Here is a 25,656-nt window from a genome sequence, read left to right on the forward strand (position 1 = left end):
CATAGGAACTGAGAAGTGGTCTGTGGTCACCACCTGCAAAACCAGTCCTTTATTGGGGGTGTCTTGCTAATTGCCTATAATTTCCACCTGTTGTCTATTCCATTTGCACAACAGCATGTGAAATGTATTGTCAATCAGTGTTGCTTCCTAAGTGGACAGTTTGATTTCACAGAAGTGTGATTGACTTGGAGTTACATTGTGTTGTTTAAGTGTTCCCTTAATTTTTTTGAGCAGTGTAGTTGCATGAAAGGCATGCGCTCGGCTCTGTTTCTTACGCAGGCTGCACACACTTCATCAGTCTCTCATTCACAATTTGACAACACTTGATAATATTCTCACCAGGCCTTGAATTTGCCAGCGGCATCCCCTTGTGTGGCTGCAATGCCCCCTAAAAAAATCCATGGCTTTTGTGGCCAAAGTGGCCGTTGAGCCCTTGGGCTGAATATAATAATTATAATTCCCTTCTCCCTGCTGCCAATCGCCTTGCTCCAAAGCACCTCTCACTCACATGGCTCTCTCAAATTATTTTTAGCCAATGCCCGTCACGTGATCGGGTCCTTCTCACAGGCATCTCAGCTCTGAAGTAGGCTTCAACTGAAGACAGACACATCTGCGCACTGCGCACGTCCCTCTTATCGAATTCCGAGGCGCATATTGAAGATGTTAGAAGAACTGTACACATTTACTTCGTCAGCCAACAAGATGAGTAGGCCTAACGAACAGCAAAAACACTAGCCTACGTCAATCTACTATCCCCCGTAGTACATAAGTTTACCTATTATATTGGTCAACTTGTCCTTCTGTGCGAGAAATTAATATTCCAAACATACTCTGGGACAGTTGTGGGATGCGACAGATCCCAAATTAATACAACCACACACATCAACAAACCTTTTAAAAGCAATGAGGCTGATGCAACAGAACGTTTAGCTTAAAATGTTGATAAACTACTAGGCTATTTCTTCACATTATAAGCGCAGCAATGCGCACACGGCGCGAATGTTCCAAAATGCAATCATTTAGCGGGAAAACACTGTTCTCAAACGTGACCGCAAATGCGATTATGAATCTAATGCTTTATTATAAAGGTGCATTTTTATGGTGAAAATTATCTTACCCAAACTTGAAACTCACGTGCTGCCTATGTATGCCAGTAAGGCTCTACACTGGTTGTAAAGAGGATTCATGTGCTTAATTTTAAAGAGGTTATTTGGCCACTTTAGTTGTGATTATCAAAACATATAGGCCTATGGGCTAGGCGACTATGATTTGAAAAAGTTGCAAAAAAAAGCCATGCGCTGTTTCTTGCATTACTGCACACGCTGGGCATCATTCACAAATGACAATACATCAATCACAAGTGATGGCCTAATATTGTCATCCATCAGACTTTTCTTCATTTAAATCGTGTCTTTACATATACTTAATAATATATGTTCGAAATTTGTTTGGATTTAATATGGACCATTATCATGCACCTGTCTTGGAACAGGGGCAGTGCAAAAAATAAACATGTCATCTATGCACTTAAATAGCGAATGGTGGACACCTTTCCCATGGTTCATTTTCATGCCAGCCAGGTAGGCTATACTCCTGTTTTAAAGAAAAGCAATGTGCTTAATATTAGGGAAGTTGAGAAATAAATACAGCATGCATAGCCTATAGAAAGCTGATGGGATCCTCCTACTTTTAATAGAGGCCATCAAAACTCTGTTTTCTCACGCAATTGCAGAAATGTTGCACAACATGAGCTCTCATCAAGTGTTTGATTTTCGATTTCTTTGCTTTGATGTTACAGTGCCTTGCAAAAGTATTCATCCCCCTTGGCATTTTTCCTATTTTGTTGCATTACAACCTGTAATTTAAATGGATTTTTATTTGGATTTCGTGTAATGGACATACACAAAAAAGTCAAAATTGGTGAAGTGAAATTTTAAATGAAATTTTAGAAAAAACTTGTTTAAAAAAAATGAAGCCCCTAATTAAGATCTGGTGCAACCAATTACCTTCAAAAGTCACATAATTAGTTAAATAAAGTCCACCTGTGTGCAATCTAAGTGTCACATGATCTGTCACAAGATCTCAGTATATATACACCTGTTCTGAAAGGCCCCAACACCACTAAGCAAGCAGCACCATGAAGACCAAGGAGCTCTCCAAACAGGTCAGGGACAAAGTTGTGGAGAAGTACAGATCAGGGTTGGGTTATAAAAAAGTGAGCTGGGCTTTACGGAAGAGTGGCCAGAAAAAAGCCATTGCTTAAATAAAAAAATAAGCAAACACGTTTGGTGTTCGCCAAAAGGCATGTGGGAGACTCCTGAAACATATGGAAGAAGGTACTCTGGTCAGATGAGACTAAAATTGAGCTTTTTGGCCATCAAGGAAAATGCTATGTCTGGCGCAAACCCAACACCTCTCATCACCCCGTAGTCCCATGTAGCTCAGTTGGTAGAGCATGGCGCTTGCAACGCCAGGTGGCAGCATCATGCTGTGGGGATGTTTTTCCATCGGCAGGGACTGGGAAACTGGTCAGAATTGAAGGAATTATGGATGGCGCTAAATGCAGGGAAATTCTTGAGGGAAACCTGTTTCAGTCTTCCAGAGATTTGAGACTGGGACGGAGGTTCACCTTCCAGCAGGACAATGACCCTAAGCATACTGCTGAAGCAACACTCAAGTGGTTTAAGGGGAAACATTTTAATGTCTTGGAATTGCCTAGTCAAAGCCCAGACCTCAATCCAATTGAGAATCTGTGGTATGACTTAAAGATTGCTGTACACCAGCGGAACCCATCCAACTTGAAGGAGCTGGAGCAGTTTTGCCTTGAAGAATGGGCAAAAATCCCAATGGCTAGATGTGCCAAGCTTATAGAGACATACCCCAAGAGACTTGCAGCTGTAATTGCTGCAAAAGGTGGCTCTACAAAGTAGAGTTATTCACGCTCAAGTTCTGTTTTTTTGTCTTATTTCTTGTTTGTTTCACCCCCAAAAATATTTTGTATCTTCAAAGTGGCAGGCATGTTGTGTCAATCAAATGATACAAACCCCAAAAAAATCCATTTTAATTCCAGGTTGTAAGGTGTGGTCCTCTGTAGCTCAGCTGGTAGAGCACGGCGCTTGTAACGCCAAGGTAGTGGGTTCGATCCCCGGGACCACCCATACACAAAAATTTATGCACGCATGACTGTAAGTCGCTTTGGATAAAAGCGTCTGCTAAATGGCATATTATTATTATTATATTATAGTAACAAAATAGGAAAAATGCCAAGGGGGGTGAATACTTTCGCAAGTGATTAGACGAACAATAGAGTGCTGAGTACCAGGCTGTTAGCAAGTTTGGTAAGCTACTAATAACCATCAGCAGCATCAGAGCTTGGAGAAGCCTAGATACCGTGACTAAATGGTCACGTGGAATTTGACTGTGGTCATGAACGCCAGTGTGGCGGTAATACGGTCACTATAACGGCCCTAGGAAGGTGTTCTTAATGTTTTGTACACTCAGTGTATATTATGATTACTCTCATTTATATTAGTCTCCTTTGTTAAGGATTTGTGAATCCTACTCTCAAAAATAAGGTAGTAAAAGAAAGGTTTAGAGTCATCCATGGAGGAAGCACTGGGGGAGGAGCTCTGCTGATAGGATCATGAGTGACGGGGCTGTGGGAGTGGGAGGGGAGTTGTCATTAGGGCCCTGCCCCACACAGTCACTTCTGAACGGGCCTGGAACAGAGCCCTGTGGGACACCACCCTGACCCTGGGGCAATGCTGCTATGCCGCCATAAGATACTGGTGATAGAAGAGGCCGAATATTGAGGTGGAGAAGAGGCAGGCAGCGATCCACCAGGTGAAGAAGGAGAGGAGGCCGCGGAAAAGGAGGGGGGTGAACACTGTCCGCAGGCCCCCGAGGGCCACCGACAGGTGGGCGACTGAAGCCCGGGCCTCCACCGCCGGCCCTGGAGCTGCAGTTGGTGCTGCCACCATGGCATGATCAGAGTTAATCTCCAGTGGGCAGGGGAGGTCTTCCTCAGGGTACACCCCCCAGGAGTGTCCACCTATAACACAGAGAGTAGGGGGGTACATTAGCAGTGTGGTGGGCTAAAGACTGCTGCTAAATCGTTCAATATACTGTGCGGACAATAATTTCTGATGATGGTACCAAACTCACCTAAGGTTTTTAGCAGCAAGGTTGTATGCAGCAACATCACCAAGGGTGCCACATACTGCAGTGCGATTACACATAGGTAGTAGAAAACCCGGGCCACCTAGAAAGCAGAAGAAAAGAGTAAAGACAAACTCCTTTAAGTGTTTTGTTTCCTAAAACACAAGGCCAAATCTACACTGGAGTTACTTACCAAGAAGGCAGTGAATGTTCCTGAGTGGCCGAGTTACAGGTTTGAGTTGATCTACTTGAAAATCTATGGCAAGACCTGAAAATGGTTGTCTAGCAATGATCAACAACCAATTTGACAGAGCTTGAAGAATTTTGAAAAGAATAAATGGGCAAATGATGCACAATCCAGGTGTGGAACGCTCTGCCAAAGGTGCTTCTACAAGGTATTGACTTAGGGGTGTGAATACGTATGTAAATTCGATATTTCTGTATTTCATTTTTTATTAAATGTGCAAAAAAAAAAGTATATATAATTGCAGGAAGTTGGCTTAAAAATGCAAAAACTGGGGCCTCCATTTTTTTTTTTACAGATATTCAGCCGCACAGACGGGCCGACTGCGCCCATTACCACACCACCTAAGCCCCTTTTAGATCCAGAAAACCAATGGGGTTTCAGAGTTTTTCCTCATACTCTGCCCATCTGTCAAGCCAAATGATTGGCCTGGGACGATGGGACGATAAACTGACAATTACAGACATCGACATTGCCTCCCCTGTTACCGAAGCATTTTGCTTACGTCTGTATTTTGACTGTAATAGATTGTTGTAAAACCATTATTTGGTCAACTGTAATAGCCTATGCACAAAGATGTCGGCAAATTCTCTGAAGAGCCAAAAATAAATCTAATCATTCTAACAGGTTGCACATTGAAATATCAACTCATGCATTTCCTGGATATGTTAGATGAAATAGCTTACTTTTTGACTCTCAGTTGTCTTAATACTTAGAGCTCTGCGGCTAATGTAAAGTAACTGTCCATAAAAAAAAAAATATTTTTGCTGTATTTGTTGTTATTGGGCCAAATAGTTACATTTATCATATTACTTTTTGTCCATATTGCCCAGATCTAACACTTCACCCCCAATAATGTAGCGTAATTTATCGCTGATTTATCGTTATCGAAGAAAATTGGTCAATTTATTGCGATTCAGATTTTTTCTCTCCATATTGCCCAGATCTACAAGGCGTCACTCACCATCTTCTGCAGGTCGACGGTGCTAATGCGTCCCGCCTCCTTCTTCATCTGTTCCACGCCCTTCTGGGCCAGGCTGAGGTAGGCCTGGAGGTGGTGCCTCATCATGGCCAAGCGAAGCACACACAGCAGCAGAATGGTCCATAACCGCAACGTATCGTACGTCTCCTCAGTCATCCTGCTGGGGAGAGGAAAGACAGAGAGAGTCACTGTGTGAGAGAGAAAGTGTGAGTCAGTGTGAGGGGAAATGATTGGCCAACCCAAGTCGAAAGTGTGAGAGGAAGACAGAGAAGTTGAGGGTAGGAAAGAAGAGATAAGTGGGGTGACAGGGAGAGGTGGAAAGAGAGGAAATGGGAAGCTGCTTTACATGATGCAACTTATTACAAATATGTCAAACTTTGGGACGGCCTGGCTCTTTGACTTTGGGTGTGGCATGTCATCACCATTCCTGTGGTTTAAAAGCACTGTCATTTCATGTTTGAAAACGAAACTTTCCAAACGAAACAACACAGAGGTGAACTTACAAAGGCACACTCTCCTTCCCCATGGTAGGGTTCAGGATGTAGTCCTTGGTTATGGGCTTCACCCACAACAATACCATAATAAGAGGGGCCAGGAAGTTGATATGAAGCAAGGTCCTGGAAGAGAGAAATAACATAAATGGGTCACATTTTTGTCAGCGAAAGCTTTGCCCTATCCAGGAGTGCCTGAGAAAAGTGAATGAGTCCTCATAGGACGTCTCTCCACTCCAATACGTGTTAACTGCACTGATCTGAAAACTCAGTGTCAGGACACAAGTGGAACAAATGTGATTGGCCATCAAGTCAGTTGATAGACAACTCTCATGTAATTTCAATCTGTAAGGTCTGCATATTATGACCTGTATCCACTTTCTAGCCATCAGTGGAGAGCTCATTTGTACCCATGGTTAGATAGAAGTCCCCTTGAGTCCGTTTGGGTGGGCAGAGAGAGACAAAGTGAATCTAGCTAAAGACAGTTATTTAGAGAGGAGTGAGGGGAATTGAACTAGAGACTGCCATACCAAAGTGGACTATCAGGGTGCGATGTGCTGCCGGCCCCCTCCCCATGTTATGACCTTGCCACCCGGTGTGTGCTGAAATAAAACCCTGCTCCAGCTGGGAAAGGGTTCATCTGACCAGGAAAACACTAATCTCCTATCTACAGCACTCTGGATGCTAGGGGACGTGTGGTGGTGCTGAGGCACTTCTGTACAAGATGGACCTGAGTAGTATATGATTATGGCATGCTATCATCCACACTAATAATCAGGCTAGTACACGACATAACACTCACACAACTACAGCAGCCAACTCATAGATGAATGGGTAAACAACAGCTGTGGAACTGTGGTCTGGTTGAGGAGGAAGGAAGACTGGAGGGAAGAGAGGAACTCACTGTGTGACTTTAGCTGTGGTCAGGTTGAGGGCGTCCAGGTGCATTTGGGCCAATCGTAGGCCGGGGAAGGTGAGAAATGCACCAATCAGAGAGCAGAGCAGGGCCAGGATCAGCTTAAAGGTGAGTTTAGATATGGGACCTCTGGTGGAAAGAACAGAGTCACAGTCATACTGGGCTAAAGTGTACCTTACATTCATATGCGTCAAAACACATACAATCCAGGAGTCATTTAGATTCATGACACCATGCAAACCAATAGAAGAAGCTCTTACTTACTGGGACTCCAACCCCTGGTTCTCCAAAAAATGTGTGGCACTTTCAGAGAAATTTGCAAAACCTAGAACGAAATGAAAACATCTCTATATTTTAAATTGGTCCTACCAATACCAGAAAAACAACAATTAAAGTATATTAGTCAAAACAGATTGAATCCATTCATACAACCTAGTGTTCTTCAACACTAGTCCTGGGGAACCAGAGGGTTTGCATGCTATTCTATCCCATCAATAACACACCTTGATGAGTTGAATTGTACAGTGCTTTCGGAAAGTATTCAGACCCCTTGACTTTTTGTTACGTTACAGCCTATTCTAAAATTGATTAAATTAAATCCTCAGCAATCTACACACAATACCCCATAATGACAAAGCCTAATCAGGTTTTTAGAAATGTTAGCAAATTTTTTAAAACCAAGATAGGGTTAACCAACTTGATTGGCCTGTGGTAAATTCAATTGATTGGACATGATTTGGAAAGGCACACACCTGTCTATATAAAGGTCCCACAGTTGACAGTGCATTAAGAATGGCGCCGGAGAAGATGGCTGCCGTTTTACAGCCCTCTAACCAATTGTACTATTATGTGTGTTTTTCCGCGTTATTTGTAATTTATTTTGTACATAATGTTTCTGCCATCGTCTCTTATAACCAAAAAGAGCTTCTGGATATCAGGACAGCGATTACTCACCTCGTATTGGACAAATAATTTTTCTTCAACGAGGTGGCCGCGAAGGATATCCTACAGACACCCGACAAGGCCCAAATCCCCGTCATTCGCATGAGGAAGAGACGGAGATATCGTGGACGTAGGTCGGGGTGCCTTGTAAGGATCCGACGGCGAGCGAGTAAACTGCCGCTCCCATCAATCCTATTAGCCAATCTTCAATCATTGGAAAATAAATTGGATGACCTAAGATTACGGTTATCCTACCAAAGGAACATTAAAAACTGTAAAATCTTATGTTTCACAGAGTCGTGGCTGAACGACGACATGGATAACATACAGCTAGCGGGCTATACGCTACATCGGCAGGATAGCACGGCTGACTCCGGTAAGACAAGGGGTGGCGGTCTGTGTATATTTGTAAACAACAGCTGGTGCACAAAATCAAATACTAAGGAAGTCTCAAGGTTTTGCTCGCCTGAGGTAGAGTATCTTATGATAAGCTGTAGACCACACTATTTACCAAGAGAGTTTTCATCTATATTTTTCATAGCTGTCTATTTACCACCACAAACCAATGCTGGCATTAAGATTGCACTGAATGAGCTGTATAAGGCCATAAGTCAACAGGAAAACGCTCATCCAGAGGCAGCGCTCCTAGTGGCCGGGAACTTTAATGCAGGGAAACTTTAAATCCGTTCTACCTAATTTCTACCAGCATGTTAAATGTGCAACCAGAGGAAAAAAAACTCTAGACCACCTTTACTCCACACACAGAGACGCATACAAAGCTCTCCCTCGCCCTCCATTTGGCAAATCTGACCATAACTCTATCCTCCTGATTCCTGCTTATAAGCAAAAACTAAAGCAGGAAGCACCAGTGATTCGGTTAATAAAAAAGTGGTCAGATGACGCAGATGCTAAGCTACAGGACTGTTTTGCTAGCACAGACTGGAACATGTTCCGGGATTCTTCAGATAGCATTAAGGAGTACACCACATCAGTCACTGGCTTCATCAATAAGTGCATCGATGATGTCGTCCCCACAGTGACCGTACGTATATACCCCAACCAGAAGCCATGGATTACAGGAAACATCCTCACTGAGCTAAAGGGTAGAGCTGCCGCTTTCAAGGAGCGGGACTCTAACCCGGACGCTTATAAGAAATCCCGCTATGCCCTCTGACGAACCATCAAACAGGCAAAGAGTCAATACAAGACTAAGATTGAATCGTACTACACCGGCTCTGACGCTCGACGGATGTGGCAGGGCTTGAAAACTATTAGAGACTACAAAGGGAAGCACAGCCGCGAGCTTCCCAGTGACACAAGCCTACCAGACGAGCTAAACCACTTCTATGCTCGCTTCGAGGCAAGCAACACTGAAGCATGCATGAGAGCACCAGCTGTTCCGGATGACTATGTGATCACGCTCTCCATAGCCGATGTGAGTAAGACTTTTAAGCAGGTCAACATTCACAAGGCCGCAGGGCCAGACGGATTACCAGGACGTGTACTCTGAGCATGTGCTGACCAACTGGCAAGTGTCTTCACTGACATTTTCAACATGTCCCTGACTGAGTCTGTAATACCAACATGTTTCAAGCAGACCACCATAGTCCCCGTGCCCTAGGACACTAAGATAACCTGCCTAAATGACTACCGACCCGTAGCACTGACGTCTGTAGCCATGAAGTGCTTTGAAAGGCTGGTCATGGCTCATATCAACACCATTATCCAAGAAACCCTAGACCCACTCCAATTTGCATACCGCCCCAACAGATCCACAGATGATGCAATCTCTATTGCACTCCACACTGCCCTTTCCCACCTGGACAAGAGGAATACCTACGTGAGAACGCTATTCATTGACTACAGCTCAGCATTCAACACCATAGTGCCCTCAAAGCTCATCACTAAGCTAAGGATCCTGGGACTAAACACCTCCCTCTGCAACTGGATCCTGGACTTCCTGACGGGAAGATCCCAGGTGGTAAGGGTAGGTAACAACACATCTGCCACACTGATCCTCAACACGGGGGCCCCCTCAGGGGTGCGTGCTCAGTCCCCTCCTGTACTCCCTGTTCACCCATGACTGCATGGCCAGGCACGACTCCAACACCATCATTAAGTTTGCCGACGACACAACAGTGGTAGGCCTGATCACCGACAACGATGAGACAGCCTATAGGGAGGAGGTCAGAGACCTGGCCGTGTTGTGCCAGGATAACAACCTCTCCCTCAACGTGACCAAGACAAAGGAGATGATTGTGGACTACAGGAAAAAAAAGAGGACTGAGCACGCCCCCACTCTCATCGACGGGGCTGTAGTGGAACAGGTTGAGAGCTTCAAGTTCCTTGGTGTCCACATCACCAACGAACTATCATGGTCCAAATACACCAAGACAGTCGTGAAGAGGGCATGACAAAGCCTATTCCCCCTCAGGAGACTGAAAAGATTTGGCACGGGTCCTCAGATCCTCAAAATAATTCTACCATCGAGAGCATCCTGACTGGTTGCATCACCGCCTGGTATGGCAACAGCTTGGCCTCCGACCGCAAGGCACTACAGAGGGTAGTGCGTACGGCCCAGTACATCACTGGGGCCAAGCTTCCTGCCATCCAGGACCTCTATACTAGGCGGTGTCAGAGGAAGGCCCTCAAAATTGTCAAAGACTCCAGTCACCCTAGTCATAGACTGTTCTCTCTGCTACCGCACGGCAAGCGGTACCGGAGTGCCAAGTCTAGGTCCAAAAGACTTCTCAACAGCTTCTACCCCCAAGCCATAAGACTCCTGAACAGCTAATCATGGCTACCCGGACTATTTGCACTGCCCCCCCACCCCATCTTTTTACGCTGCTGCTACTCTGTTAATTTATGCATAGTCACTTTAACTCTACCCACATGTACATATTACTTCAACTACTTCAACTTTTACTTCTGCCCTTTTTTTCTCAACACTTTTTTGTTGTTGTTTTATTTTACTTTTTTATTAAAAATAAATGCACTGTTGGTTAAGGGCTGTAAGTAAGCATTTCACTGTAATGTCTGCACCTGTTGTATTCGGCGCATGTGGCCAATAAAATTTGATTTGATGTCAGAGCAAAAACCAAGCCATGAGGTCGAAGGAATTGTCTGTAGAGCTCAGAGACAGGATTATGTCGTGGGACAGACCTGAGGGAATGGTACCAAGGTCCTCAAGAACACAGTGGCCTCCATCATTCTTAAATGGAAGACGTTTGGAACCACCAAGACTCTTCCTAGAGCTGGCCTCCCGGCCAAACTGAGCAATTGGGGGAGAAGGGAGGTGACCAAGAACCTGATGGTCACTCTGACATAGCTCTAGAGTTCCTCTGTGGAGATGGGAGAACCTTCCAGAAGGACAACCATCTCTGCAGCACTCCACCAATCAGGCCTTTATGGTAGTGGCCAGAAGGAAGCCACTCATCAGGAAAAAGCACGACAGCCCGCTTGGAGTTTGCCAAAAGGTACCTAAAGACTCTCAGACCATGAGCAATAAGATTCTCTGGTCTGATGAAACCAAGATTGAACTCTTTGGCACCATCCCTACGGTGAAGCATGGTGGTGGCAGCATCATGCTGTGGGGATGTTTTTCAGCGGCAGGTATTGAGAGACTAGTCAGAATCGAGGCAAAGATGAATGGAGCAAAGTGCAGAGAGATCCTTGATGAAAACCTGCTCCAGAGTGCTCAGGACCTCAGACTGGGGTGAAGGTTCACCTTCCAACAGGACAACGACCCTAAGCACACAGCCAAGACAACACAGGAGTGGCTTCGGGACAAGTCTCTGAATGTCCTTGAGTGGCCCAGCCAGACCCGGACTTGAAACCGATCAAACATCTCTGGAAAGACCTGAAAATAGCTGTGCAGCAACACTCCCCATCCAACCTGACAGAGCTTGAGAGGATCTGCAGAGAAGAATGGGAGAAACTCCCCAAATACAGGTCTGCCAAGCTTGTAGTGTCATACGCAAGAAGACTTGAGGCTGTAATCGCTGCCAAAGGTGCTTCAACAAAGTACTGAGTAAAGGGTCTGAATACTTATGTAAATGTGATATCTCAGTTTTTGCTTCATCATTATGGGGTATTGTGTGTAGATTGATGAGGATAAAAAACTATTTAATCTATTTTAGAATAAGGCTGTAACCTAACAAAATGTGGAAAAAGTCAAGGGGACTGAATACTTTCCGAAGGCACTGTATGTGTTAGTACTGGGATGGAACAACAGCCAGACCAGCCTGTGAGTCCTAAGGGTTATATTCATATGGAAGCAAACGGGCCGAAACGGGGAGGGACTAACTGAACTTGTCCAATAACAAACGCTTGTTTCGGTTAAAAACATTTTGCTACGTTTTGCACTAATGAATAGGTTCCAGGCGCAGGACTGAAGACGTGCTATCTAGCCGTACTGACAGATGGTTCATGGCCCACTCACCTGTCTCCAGGCCAAACTCCAGGTAGTTCTCGGTGACGATGAGGATGGCCATGGCTTTGACGAAGAAGAAGAAAGCGAAGGTGATGCAGAGCGAGCGCTCGCCGCCCTCCTCCAGCTTGAAGTAGAAGGCCGTCAGGGAGAACAGAGTCTTACTGTGGGGCACGGGAGTTAAGAAACACGCCAGCAGAAACACATAACTCATGAAACATAGCCTACTAATCATATTGCTGAGTGCCAAGGCTGTGCAGAGATGTTTCTGGAGTAATGGTGGTGGCTCAATAACATAATAGACCAGACGTATCAGAAGCACTACTGCATTGTGACCCACAACACACACGCACACACACGCGCACACACACACAGTCTAGCTCATACATTAGCATGGGGTTCAATGGCCCAGGCTTCCTCAGACCTAGAATGGTATTTCTAATGGGCTAAGTAAGGACTCATATGAGCTGGCCTCGGTCTCCATGGAGAGGGAGATCAGCCTTTATTTCACAAACCAATGTCTCAGACCATTCTGAATGGGGGAATCCAATGGACTTTTTCTGGGGGTCACAACCGGGATACTAAAGGGCTGCATTTTAAAAAGGTACCTGACAACTTAGAGCTAGCCTCTCAAAAGAGCAATGCAGCCCCATTGACAGAGCTGTCAGTGAGGCTGCTGCTAACGTAACCCTAAACACTACCTGGGAAGCAGCCACAGAAAGTAAGCTGCAAATATTGCAGCAGCATTTCTGTAAGAGCAGCTTTTGCCCGCTTCCAGTTATACCATCACTGATTGTGTTTATAAGTCTAGGCTAACCAACATGTTGCTCGACAGGATGTCTACTTGATGTGCATTAGTTTGGGTGTTCAACATCATCAACGTTTACAGAAATCACAGAGCTCAGGAACAATCAGGAGTTCTAATACTGAGCCACTGCAACCTGGGTGTTTTTCGTAACTTTCACCAAAAATATTATCTGCTAAATCCATTCAAATTTAGCCGTTTTAAGATTCCATTCCATGGCTGAGTTGCGCTTACTCGAGGTTAACACAGCAGGTGCCTGGCTGCAGCCTCTGGCTCTTTACCACGCCGAGAGGGTCACTGGAGATGGGAATCTGAAATCAAGTGTGCCATTAACACACAGACCATCGCATCCCCATCATCATCTTCATCATCCATCCAGCCGTGCTCCTCCTCCTCCTCCTCCAAGTCTCCTCTTTTCCCAGGCAAATCAGTCTGGTGGGCTGTGAAAATTGGGCATCCAATCTTCCTCAGCAGGCAGGCAGGAAATGACATGCCTTCCGACCGCACTCAGCCAGTTCCGACAGGGAGTGTGGCAAAGGACTGTGGTGAAGGATAACGCGTATGATTTGGTGACGCGTCAGTGGAAAGAAAGTAACAGGTAGCAGGGAGACAGGTGGTGGCAGGCAGTGGTTGGTGCTGTGTCTGTCAGTTTATGGCCACTGCCTGCCTGCTCTCCTGATGCTCCCTGACTACTGAAATGGAGCCTGGAAACAATCAAGGCTCTCTCTCAGGTTTTTTTCAGTTAACCAGCAACAGGTAGGGAACAGAAGGGATGATTCTCAGTGTGTGTGGTACACTACTGAAATCTAACTATTTTACTAGGTCTTTAACCCAAAACTGTTTGCTTTGGCTTGGCAGTGCTACTAGGTAAGATCAAATTGAACCCTCAACATCCTCTAGACAAATGTCAAATGGATTTGATATAAAAAGAGTGATTGAAAGAGAGAAGGATGTTTTGAACGATGTACTGACTGAAGGATACATGACGAAGGCAAGGACAAGCAGGCACCACACCACACTGATGTTCATCTCTCCTGAGGGCTGGGCCACTGTGTAGTACAGCTCTGTGATCAGATACACCACTGTGGATGCCACCGTGAAGTCCACCAGCCACTGGAACTCTGGGAAGTAGTGCAACGCTGCAGGGACCAGGAGCAGGAGCAGGGTGAAGAGGAGGAAGAGGATTAGTTTGTTAGTTGGTTGATTTATGACAGTAGTTCTCAATTGGGATGTTGATATTTGGGGAAAATCTAGATGTGCACAAATACTGAATTATGAAGATTTGTTGAGGTTTAAGTGACAAAACAATGGTCATAAACATAAGATGATAATTTAATAGTGTTTGTAGATATGGCCTCATACCTAACGTGTCCACTTCTGTGATGCACTTGGTCTCCAGCTGCAGGTCTATGTCCTTGGGAATGGTCAGAGGCTTGTTCTCTATGTTGCTATTGTTCCTCCTGGGACAAAATACATAGTGCCATATCAATACCAGACAGACATGGGAGAGAAACATGTTGTTTTTCGTGGTCATTGTTCCACCTCTAATCAAGGGCACAGCAAAGACTGCTAAATACAAATATACTGCTATCATGTTCATTTACTGGCTGCCCTAAAGAACAATACATTATACCCTGGACTAAATCAAACTTGATCTGTGTACAAGGTAGTGATGGGGGTTTGAAATAATTCCACTATTTGAATAGTATCATGAATTGTTGTTGGATATCCAGATATTCGAAATACATGTATTTAACCTGAGCACTGCTGCATGAGGGATAGGCTGGCATTCTATTGCTGCTGCTGCGGAAGTTATATGGGGTGGTGTGTCAGACTTGACATAACATAGTAAACGTCAATCCAGGACACCCGAATTAGTATGATATGTTACGTTTTTGGACACTCAATTTAGTATGATATATTACGTTTGGTATGGATCCATAAGACAGATGGTTACCTAAGGTAAAAACTACATTGAGAAGTTTGTTTTATTAAATTAATAATGAGAAATGTCATGGTATATCCTTGTATGTAACAATGTCTCATGGATATATATTTTTTAATTTAGAAAAAGCCTTTTCAGCGTTAAAAATAGGCCTATATAATTGTAATACTCGCAAAATCTAATACTCACAAGAATTAAAATACTAATGTCCATTCGGATTTTCAAATAACTATGGCCATCCCTGGTACAAGGTCATTTGGGCATCTGCTAGCATCAAACTGGCTAGCGTCATGGAGGGAGTCTTCCTTAACCTAGTCTCTCTTGTCAACCTAACCAAGGGGTACAGAGCGCTGATGCTAGCTCTTTTGTAGTGCGGATTACGGCCCTTGTAACTCATAAATCCAATATTTTGTCATAGGGCTACAGGGGGTGACATGCAGGATAGGCTGCAAGAGCAGCACACAGCAGGGATTGGCCCAGCTGTTCCTGGGACCAGCAGACCTTTCTAGTGGGCCTTGTTTGTTCAGCTCTGTGTGTGCTGGATTCAGAAGACAATACCTCGGCAAGACAGTGGAGCCAAACATGCCCTGGTCACATTTCAACTCTGCGGCACCTGACTGGAGAAAAGGGCTTCACAACAAAAGGAATGGAGATGTGTGGCACAAGCAGGCAAAAGGACAGTGATCCGTCTTTTGAAGCATAAGCAAACGTGTGTCGTTGAACTATGACCTGCCTCGTGGAAGCCTAAGAAATGGACAAGGACTACCTCATGGCTCCCAGCGTGAATCTAGATAGCATCAACTTCATACACTTCAATTCTCAAATGTTCGAGAACATTTCACATTGCCACACCTTGCTTTCTGTGAGGCTAAAGGAAGTAACACAGAATGGAGATATGGAATATGATATTTTACCACTGACGGCCATACAGATTATGTACTAAAGACATTACATGGCAGGCCTACCTTCAGAACTCGTCATAGCATCGTCATGACCCCTGACATGTGGGGATACACCTTGTTTTGTTGGAGTCTGAAAAAACTGCTGTTCATACACTACTGAGTTGATTGTTGACTTCAGGAAGCAGAGGAGGCAACATGCCCCGATCCACCTCTGTAGTAGAGAGTCACAAGTTTTAAAGTTCCTCTGTGTCCATGCTATAGATAACCATAGACTTCCAGTCAACACTAGTTGGCATTGGCTCGCAAAACTACCTCTAACTTCCTTCATGCTGGACACAGAGACTAGGGCTGTCCCCAACAAAAAGTTGTATTTTTCCATATATAGACACATTCTATGTGTTTAAATCAAATCAACTATATGCACTGAGCTTGTCTGATGCTTTAAGCGAACTGTTTGATGAAATAATTAAGACACACAAATGACTAGAGGGAGTACGACGCAATTGATTTGATTGTGCTGTGCCTGGCTCAGACTTGCTGCGCTGTGTTAGAAAAAACAGTGAGTGACTAGCACCCATTGTCTCTCTCTCCTCCCTCCTGCAGCGACCACCACAGAACATCAACAGTGTGTATCGCGCTGTCCGTGTTGCAGAAGCGGCAACATAAGTACAGCCATTTCTGACTGAAAAGTTGTTACCGAAATCCCTAATTTGTATAGGAAAAACATTCCCTATTCCCTAAACAATTGCTCTCTTTACGTGACACACTAATGCATCACATGAACGTGACCAATAGGGCCTGACCTATAGCATATCATAATCACATCAATAAATTGGTTATAACAAACTCTGAACACCTTAACACATGTGACAGCAAAATGGATGCAGAGGACGTGACAAATAAACTCGAAATGGGGAATGTTTACTGGTTGCTCAGGAGGTAAAGGGGAAGTCTGATGTGATGGAATACATTTGACTTGTTGTAGAAAATACTGGAGATCAAGAAAAATAAGGTAAGGAGCAAGCGCTGCGTGCATATTATGTGTGCCAAGCAGGTGCTGTTAGATTACAATATAATTTTTCTGACCGTTTGGAACAATGTAAACAACACTAAATAAATGATAAGCATACCAGAGCGTCTGCTTTAATGTTTTTCTTTGTAAAGCCTTTATGACAACAAAGACAAAAAATAGTCGCATTCATTCAAGAAATTGAATTTCCTAAATGGAACGGTTTAGGCCAATTTATTGTTAACGCTAATTATTCAATGGTCCCTTATTTTATTTTAAAACTAAAATGCTCGATTGCATTTCAAATCATGAATGACTCCAATGCTGTGTGACGACATGAACAAATAAATGATAGCCAGTCAAAAGTTCGGACACACCTACTCATTCCAGGGTTTTTCTTTATTTTTACTATTTGTAGAATAATAGTGAAGACATCAAAAGTATGAAATAACACATTTGTAATGATGTAGTAACCAAAAACGTGTTTAACAAATCAAAATAATGCTTTATAATTGAAATTCTTCAAAGTAGCCACCCTTTGCACTCATGCACATTTAACAGTTAGGCTATTGATTATAGACCTAATTAAGTTGGGGTTTCCTCTCTCCTCACTTTTCTTAGACAATTAAGGCAAGGGCTGTTTTCTCGTCTCCTAACTCCGCTGCTGCCTCCGCCGCATTGTTCTCAACGCCAATATGCTGGTTAACTTTGCTATTATGCACAAAGTAACATGGTCTAGGAAAAGGCTCCAATTCAACAGCGCACTGATGTGTTTCAGAACCACAGACAGCGACCACTATCCAAAGCGGGAGAAAGCGCGTTTGCTATAAAATATTATTTGCACCATTGTTCTTACATAATATAACCATATACAATTTCAGTAGCAAATGTCTTAGACTGATGGACTGTGCCATCCCCACGGCCTCCACAATGGATCAGTCCACTTAGACAGGCATGAATCAGACAGGCGTCGTGTACACCATGATTATTATTGTTTTGCTACTGCTCGACTAAAGAAATCTCGGTCGACCAACAGCTTATTGACCAAACAATCAACCAGTCGACTAAATGGGGTCAGCCCTAACAGAGACATAAAAATGGTATCCACGAGTTCATTGGACTGGGGAAGTAGATAAAGGGCCTCATTACCAAAATCCTGAAGTATCCCTTTAACTCACTACCACAAGATAGTCAGAGCTCATTGTAATTAGCAAAGGCTAGCTTTACTCACGTGCAAAAAAAAAAAAATTCCTTCAGTCCTCGCACTTCAAACAGGCCTTAAACAAGCCTCCTAAACACATCCGCTTCATCTCTCTGTTGACGCGCCTGTGTTCTCCACCCTTCTCAAACATCTGCCTCTCCTCTTTTAATTCCTGCCTGATCAAAGACACACCACTTGCTCCCCTATGTGCCACTGCCGTCCCCACCCACCACCCTCCTCAGCCTGCCTCCTTACCGGTCCTTCTTGCTCTTAGTTTTTTGTTGTTTTCCAGCAAGGCTCCTCAACTCATCTTCCGTAGGGTGCTGGTACCACCGAAGACTGGGGAAGGAGAGAGGAGACAGAGGAAGGAAGGAGACAAGTGAGTAATCTAGGTTAGTTTTAGAACTACACCATTGGTGACATAATCCCTCACCATACTCAAAAAAGGAAAATGGCTTCAAAAAGTAGGCATATATGATTTTATGCTTTATAGGACAATAGTTTGTGGTTCCAGGCCTACATGATTTAACATGAGTAGGACCATCAATCAGCAAATGAGCTGGATTTTGAGATCATTTACCTAACAAAATACACATAGGACTAAGACATCCCTCAAAGCATTTTAACGTATTCAAGTCAACTAATACACTCCTGACACCAGAGGCTAGTTATTGTGTTCCTTGAGGACTGGACTTAAAACAAGAGCTAATTTAAGAGCAGCCTTTTGAAGACAAAGATTTCACGCAACCTCTAACTTTGTTTAGAAACCCACTTGTCACAAGCTGTGAGAGGCTTAGGCATTAGGGAGGGAGGGGTGGAGGGCTTGGATTTAATATTGTGGACTGTGGATAGGTCTCCGTACATCCGTCCATCCATTCATACGTTAGTCACACGCGATATCTCAAACAGCACTGTCCTGATTGTCATGAAACTTGATGAATGATGCATCTTGCCATATAGATCCGGCATTTACAAATATACACTGATTGGCCCAAGGCGCAAGCTATAGTAATTAACTGAAATGGGTGTCACACCAGAGAGGAAGAGGCGAAGATAGAGAAGGATAACTATGTGTTATCCAGCAGGTAGCATTTTTTAGTTTTGTCACTCACCAAGCGAGGAATTTTTGTATGGAGGTCAATGAGAGTGTGTCGAATTTGGCTAACAAAACATTGAATTGCTTATTTGCTACGTGTGGCTTACTTGATCGAATATAAGTTTCGTAGTGCTTAGGTTGTTACGAGTGTACTGATAAGTAGACATCACATCCTGGCAACTTTTAGAAAAAAATACTTTATATCAGAGTTGTGCCTGTTGTTCACACACATATCTGCCCCCTCATTGGCTAGAATGCCTCCTCCCGACTGCCTTCTAGTCTGAGTACCAGTCTCTTAAGCTAACATTCCAGTCCTTGCCACTCCTCATCACTGCCAGAGACTGGCCTTTCGGAAATCTCAACGTTTAATATGCACTGGATTTGTTGGAAATAACATTAATATTTGGTTGTTGGAAATAACATTGGAAATTGAATTGGAATTTTTAACAAAGTCAAAAACAAACACTTAGCTGTTAGCTAGGCAAGTTGTATTTTGAGGCTCAAAATCAAAACTAAGACATTTTGTGGTTGGAATTGCAGGATGTATTTACTTCAAGAATTTAGACTTGAGCCATCAACTTTTGACAGACTGGTTTCATCTGGACAAACAAAAAAATTGTTGCTTAGCAACCGTATACCAACGTATTCTGTGGAGAAAGAAGTGATAAAGTTCCAATATTTGCATAATTATTGTGATTGGAGGATAGTTGTGAGGGTGATAGAATCAGGATCAAAGCCTATGTTCTCCTCGAGCACATTAATGATAGAATGTTCATATTTGAAGATGGCAAGAATGGACAGTCTCTTTGGCACATCACATGGAGTACAGGGAGAGGATTAGCTAAAGAGACTGCTACAAAGGCTAACTGCCTTCCATTTTTGAAGACATTTATTTTAATTGTTAGAGAGGCAACTTGAGTATCTGGTCAATATAATGGATAATTTGTGGTCACACACGATTACTGAAATGTTTTAGTCATACAGGATACCTCAATTGGCCCAAGGGGGGCGTTGCATAATTTGTGAGGCACGACATGTTTTCTGTTGCCTTGTTTATTATGGGAAACTTAATTGCGGATCTCTGGAGCGACACTATGGGCATCCAGCTTGGGACAAAGCCCCCTGAAAAAAAACAAGCACTGATGAATTATTAAGTGTGTTCTGAGGAGCTGTTTACTCAAAAACACATCTGGCACTACAGTGAGGGAGGGAAAAAAGTATTTGATCCCCTGCTGATTTTGTACGTTTGCCCACTGACAAAGACATGATCAGTCTATAATTTTAATGGTAGGTTTACAGTGAAAGACAGAATAACAACAAAAAAATCCAGAGAAACTAATGTCAAAAATGTTATAAATTGATTTGCATTTTAATGAGGGAAATAAGTATTTGACCCCTCTGCAAAACATGACTTAGTACTTGGTGGCAAAACCCTTGTTGGCAATCACAGAGGTCAGACGTTTCTTGTAGTTGGCCACCAGGTTTGCACACATCTCAGGAGGGATTTTGTCCCACTCCTCTTTGCAGATATTCTCCAAGTCATTAAGGTTTTGAGGCTGACGTTTGGCAACTCGAACCTTCAGCTCCCTCCACATATTTTCTATGGGATTAAGGTCTGGAGACTGGCTAGGCCACTCCAGGACCTCAATGTGCTTCTTCTTGAGCCACTCCTTTGTTGCCTTGGCCGTGTGTTTTGGGTCATTGTCATGCTGGAATACCCATCCACGACCCAATTTCAATGCCCTGGCTGAGGGAAGGAGGTTCTCACCCAAGATTTGACGGTACATGGCCCCGTCCATCATCCCTTTGATGCGGTGAAGTTGTCCTGTCCACTTAGCAGAAAAACACCCCCAAAGCATAATGTTTCCACCTCCATGTTTGACGGTGGGGATGGTGTTCTTGGGGTCATAGGCAGCATTCCTCCTCCTCCAAACACGGCGAGTTGAGTTGATGCCAAAGAGCTCGATTTTGGTCTTATCTGACCACAACACTTTCACCCAGTTCTCCTGTGAATCATTCAGATGTTCATTGGCAAACTTCAGACGGGCCTGTATATGTGCTTTCTTGAGCAGGGGGACCTTGTGGGCGCTGCAGGATTTCAGTCCTTCACAGCGTAGTGTGTTACCAATTGTTTTCTTGGTGACTATGGTCCCAGCTGCCTTGAGATCATTGACAAGATCCTCCCGTGTAGTTCTGGGCTGATTCCTCACCGTTCTCATGATCATTGCAACGCCACGAGGTGAGATATTGCATGGAGCCCCAGGCCAAGGGAGATTGACAGTTATTTTGTGTTTCTTCCATTTGCGAATAATCGCACCAACTGTTATCACCTTCTCACCAAGCTGCTTGGCGATGGTCTTGTAGCCCATTCCAGCCTTGTGTAGGTCTACAATCTTGTCCCTGACATCCTTGGAGAGCTCTTTGGTCTTGGCCATGGTGGAGAGTTTGGAATCTGATTGATTGATTGATTGCTTCTGTGGACAAGTGTATTTTATAGAGGTAACAAACTGAGATTAGGAGCACTCCCTTTAAGAGTGTGCTCCTAATCTCAGCTCGTTACCTGTATAAAAGACACCTGGGAGCCAGAAATCTTTCTGATTGAGAGGGGGTCAAATACTTATTTCCCTCATTAAAATGCAAATCAATTTATAACAGTTTTGACATGCGTTTTTCTGGATTTTGTTGTTGTTATTCTGTCTCTCACTGTTAAAATAAACCTCCCATTTAAATTATAGACTGATAATTTCTTTGTCAGTGGGCAAACGTACAAAATCAGCAGGGGATAAAATACATTTTTTCCACACTGTAATTAGAGGAAACGAGGCGGGCGCTTTATTTTTATTCCCCGTCCTCTCGGGTCGTCCCAATAGCTGATGACGCCCTTTGGTCTAAGCAATACTACTAATTATGTTTTTTTTTTTTTTTTTTGTGTTTTCAGAAAATGTGCTTTCAGCAGACAACTTGAAGACAGAAAGACTGTTTACAAGTTGAGCAAACAATCTGTTTCACATTGTTAGGCATCCTTTGAAATGAATTGTTCTGAAGGGTACACCAGTGAGGAGATTAAATCATGGCACCGTCAGAAACCAATAAAGCACCGATAGAAACAGAAGGTACAGACTTCTACATTACCTTCCGCTGCAGAGCAGCCATCTTGCGAAGGAATAATGAGGTATGATCTTCTGAATGACACTAGCCATTACCATGGTAACCACCAGCTGCACACCGATCACACCCTAAGGGAGGGAAAACAAATCAAGTTATATTCAAATATGTGCAAAACATTAGGAACAACTGCTTTTTCCATGACAAACTGACCAGGTGAAAGCTATGATCCCTTATTGATGTCACTTGTTAAATCCACTTCAAATCAGTGTAGACGAAGGGGAGGAGACAAGTTGAAGAATGATTTTTAAGTCTTGAGACAGTTGAGACATGGATTGTGTGCCATTCAGAAGGTGAATGGGCAAAACAAACTATTTAAGTGCCTTTGAGCGGGGTATGGTAGTAGGTGCCAGGCACACCAGTTTGAGTGTGTCAAGAACTGCAACGCTGCTGGGTTTTTCACTCTCAAGTTTCCTGTGTGTATCAGGAATGGTCCACCACCCAAAGGACATCCAGCCAATATGACAACAGTGGGAAGCATTGGAGTCAACATGTGCCAGCATTCCTGTTGAAAGCTTTCAACACCTTGTAGAGTCATTGCCCTGACGAATTGAGGCTGTTCTGAGGGCAAAAGGGGGTGCAACTCAATATTAGGAAGCTGTTCCTAATGTTTGGTATATTCAGTGTATAGTACACATATACAGTCTTCCAAATGTAGAGGAGTCATTAAATCATGGTGTTTCATCCTCTGTGAAAAGTTAAATGTACACTACCGGTCAAAAGTTTAAGAACACCTACTCAATCAAGGGTTTTTCTTTATTGTTGTAGAATAATAGTGAAGACATCAAAACTATGAAATAACATATATGGAATCATGTAGTGACCAAAAAAGTGTTGAACAAATCAAAATATATGTTATATTTGAGATTCCTCAAATAGCCACCCTTTGCCTTGATGACAGCTTTGCATACTCTTCGAATTCTCTCAACTAGCTTCACCTGGAATACTTTTCCAACAGTCTTGAAGGAGTTCACACATATGCTGAGCACTTGTTGGCTGCTTTTCCTTCACTCTGCGGTCCGACTCATCCCAAACCATCTCAATTTGGCTAAGCCCAAACCAGATGGAATGGCGTATCGCTGCAGAATGCTGTGGTGGCCATGCTTGTTAAGTGTGCCTTGAATTCTAAATAAAATCACAGACAGTGTCACCAGCAAAGCACCCCCACACCATAACCACTCCATGTTTACGGTGGGAAATACACATGCGGAGATCATCTGTTCACCTTCACCGCGTCTCACAAAGACACAGCGGTTGGAACCAAAAATCTCCAATTTGGACTCCAGACCAAAGGACACATTTCTATTTACATTTTACATTTTAGTCATTTAGCAGACGCTCTTATCCAGAGCGACTTACAGTTAGTGCATACATTATTTGATCGAACCCACAACCCTGGCGTTGCAAACGCCATGCTCTACCAACTGAGCTACATCCCCTGCCGGCCATTCCCTCCCCTACCCTGGACGACGCTGGGCCAATTGTGCGCGCCGCCCCATGGGTCTCCCGGTCACGGCCGGCTACGACAGAGCCTGGATTCGAACCAGGATCTCTGGTGGCAGAGCTAGCACTGCGATGCAGTGCCTTAGACCACTGCGCCACTCTGGAGTTTATTTCCACCGGTCTAATGTCCATTGCTCGTGTTTCTTGGCCCAAGCAAGTCTCTTCTTCTTATTGGTGTCCTTTAGAAGTGGTTTCTTTGCAGCAATTCGACCATGAAGGCCTGATTCACACAGTCTCCTCTGAACAGTTGATGTTGAGATGTGTCTGTTACTTGAACTCTTTGAAGCATTTATTTGGGCTGCAATTTCTGAGGCTGATAACTCATCCTAATGAATTCATCCTCTGCAGCAGAGGTAACTCTGGGTCTTCCATTCCTGTGGCGGTCCTCATGAGAGCCAGTTTTATCATAGCGCTTGATGATTTTTGCGACTGCACTTGAAGAAACATTCAAAGTTCTTGAAATGTTCCGTATTGACTGGCCTTCATGTCTTAAAGTAATGATGGACTGTTGTTTCTCTTTGCTTATTTGAGCTGTTCTTGCTATAATATGGACTTTGTCTTTTACCAAATAGGGCTATCTTCTGTATACCCCCCTACCTTGTCACAACACAACTGATTGGCTCAAACGCATTAAGAACGAAAGAAATTCCACAAATTAACTTTTAAGAAGGCACACCTGTTAATTGAAATGCATTCCAGGTGACTACCTCATGAAGCTGGTTGAGAGAATGCCAAGAATGTACATAGCTGTCATCAAGGCAAAGGGTGGCTATTTGAAGAATCTCAAATATAAAATATATTTTGATTTGTTTAACACTTTTTTGGTTACTACATGATTCCATATGTGTTATTTCATAGTGTTGATGTCTTCACTATTACTCTACAATGTAGAAAATAGTAAAAATAAAGAAAAACCCTGGAATGAGTAGGTGTTCTAAAACTTTTGACCAGTAGTGTATGTAACACAGAAATCTATCACTCAAACTTTCAGTGATCAAGTGACAGCTAAATTGAGAATAACTGCAGATTTGAGAGCGGCAAAATACAGTAGTATTGGAATGTATTCCACTGTTTCCAAATGATTCACCTAAAGGGCGTTATGGGTTTCTGCAGAAAAAGCAGTCGTCTCTAGCAGCATACCAACATAACGGGATGGATGGTGTAGTCAAACTACTGGGCCATAAGACGTGGACAATCCTTATGCGACATGCTTAGCTAGCTACTGATATAGCACCAACCCAGACCACACCTTAACACTCCAGCCAGAGAGTATCTGGCATGCAGCTCAGAAAGACTGTGTGGGGTGGGAGGATTCTGAAGTGTGGACCTCTTTTCAGTCATGAACGGAACGTGTCTGGGAATGCAGTGGGTGGCAAGGTTGGGGCGTTCAAATTTTCCATCTCAAATTGCAGACCAGCCTCCATTTAGAAGTCTCTCAGAAGCGATGCAAACGAAGGGGACCTAACAACAGTACTGGCAAGACAGGATGGTGTCAAACCAAGAGAAACACACAGATAGGCTAGTCGATAGCACCATGTTGTAAATACCTTACGAAATGAGAGGGCTGAGAGGTGCTGTCAGTCATCAACTCTTTAACAATATTCAGAGTCCCTGCTCTTAACAGTGACTAATGTTCACAGCCATTTAGACCATGAGTATGGGATCCAACCTGTGGCCTTCTCTTCTGATGAGCGCATCATTCATTTGGCTTAGTATGCATGTTCTCTTCCAGTATGGATGATTTGGGCTTAATTATAGCCTAGCCAAAGCTATACAGGGTGGAAGTTGTGGGCTTAAGTAGGCCTACATGGAATAATACCCTCTTTGCAGTGCCCCATTAACAAACCGTGTGGTATTACTGGGCCCAG

At 43.7% G+C, this 25,656-nt stretch overlaps 1 protein-coding gene across 2 annotated transcripts in view; it reads right to left on the minus strand.

Annotated features, from left to right (window-relative positions):
- Window positions 1–3,437: 3,437 nt before the first annotated feature.
- The window catches only part of LOC121584056 (transmembrane protein 161B-like), a 38,832-nt gene continuing 16,613 nt past the window's right edge, over window positions 3,438–25,656 (minus strand). The window contains exons 2-12 of one of the 2 annotated variants that reach the window (XM_041899885.2): window positions 22,253–22,356; window positions 18,280–18,363; window positions 14,330–14,427; window positions 13,950–14,106; window positions 12,175–12,326; window positions 7,056–7,116; window positions 6,780–6,920; window positions 5,888–6,001; window positions 5,367–5,541; window positions 4,165–4,261; window positions 3,438–4,051 (exon numbers count right to left, since the gene is read on the minus strand). In XM_041899885.2, the coding sequence (XP_041755819.1) occupies window positions 3,768–4,051; window positions 4,165–4,261; window positions 5,367–5,541; window positions 5,888–6,001; window positions 6,780–6,920; window positions 7,056–7,116; window positions 12,175–12,326; window positions 13,950–14,106; window positions 14,330–14,427; window positions 18,280–18,363; window positions 22,253–22,356 (1,467 nt within the window). In that variant the 3' untranslated portion in view covers window positions 3,438–3,767. Of the gene's footprint in view, window positions 4,052–4,164; window positions 4,262–5,366; window positions 5,545–5,887; window positions 6,002–6,779; window positions 6,921–7,055; window positions 7,117–12,174; window positions 12,327–13,949; window positions 14,107–14,329; window positions 14,428–18,279; window positions 18,364–22,252; window positions 22,357–25,656 lie in introns of both variants that reach the window. The other variant, XM_041899884.2, reaches the window with a different exon arrangement.

This window comes from Coregonus clupeaformis, chromosome 16 (genome assembly GCF_020615455.1).
Source record: "Coregonus clupeaformis isolate EN_2021a chromosome 16, ASM2061545v1, whole genome shotgun sequence".
In the NCBI taxonomy this organism is placed as follows: Eukaryota; Metazoa; Chordata; class Actinopteri; order Salmoniformes; family Salmonidae; genus Coregonus; species Coregonus clupeaformis.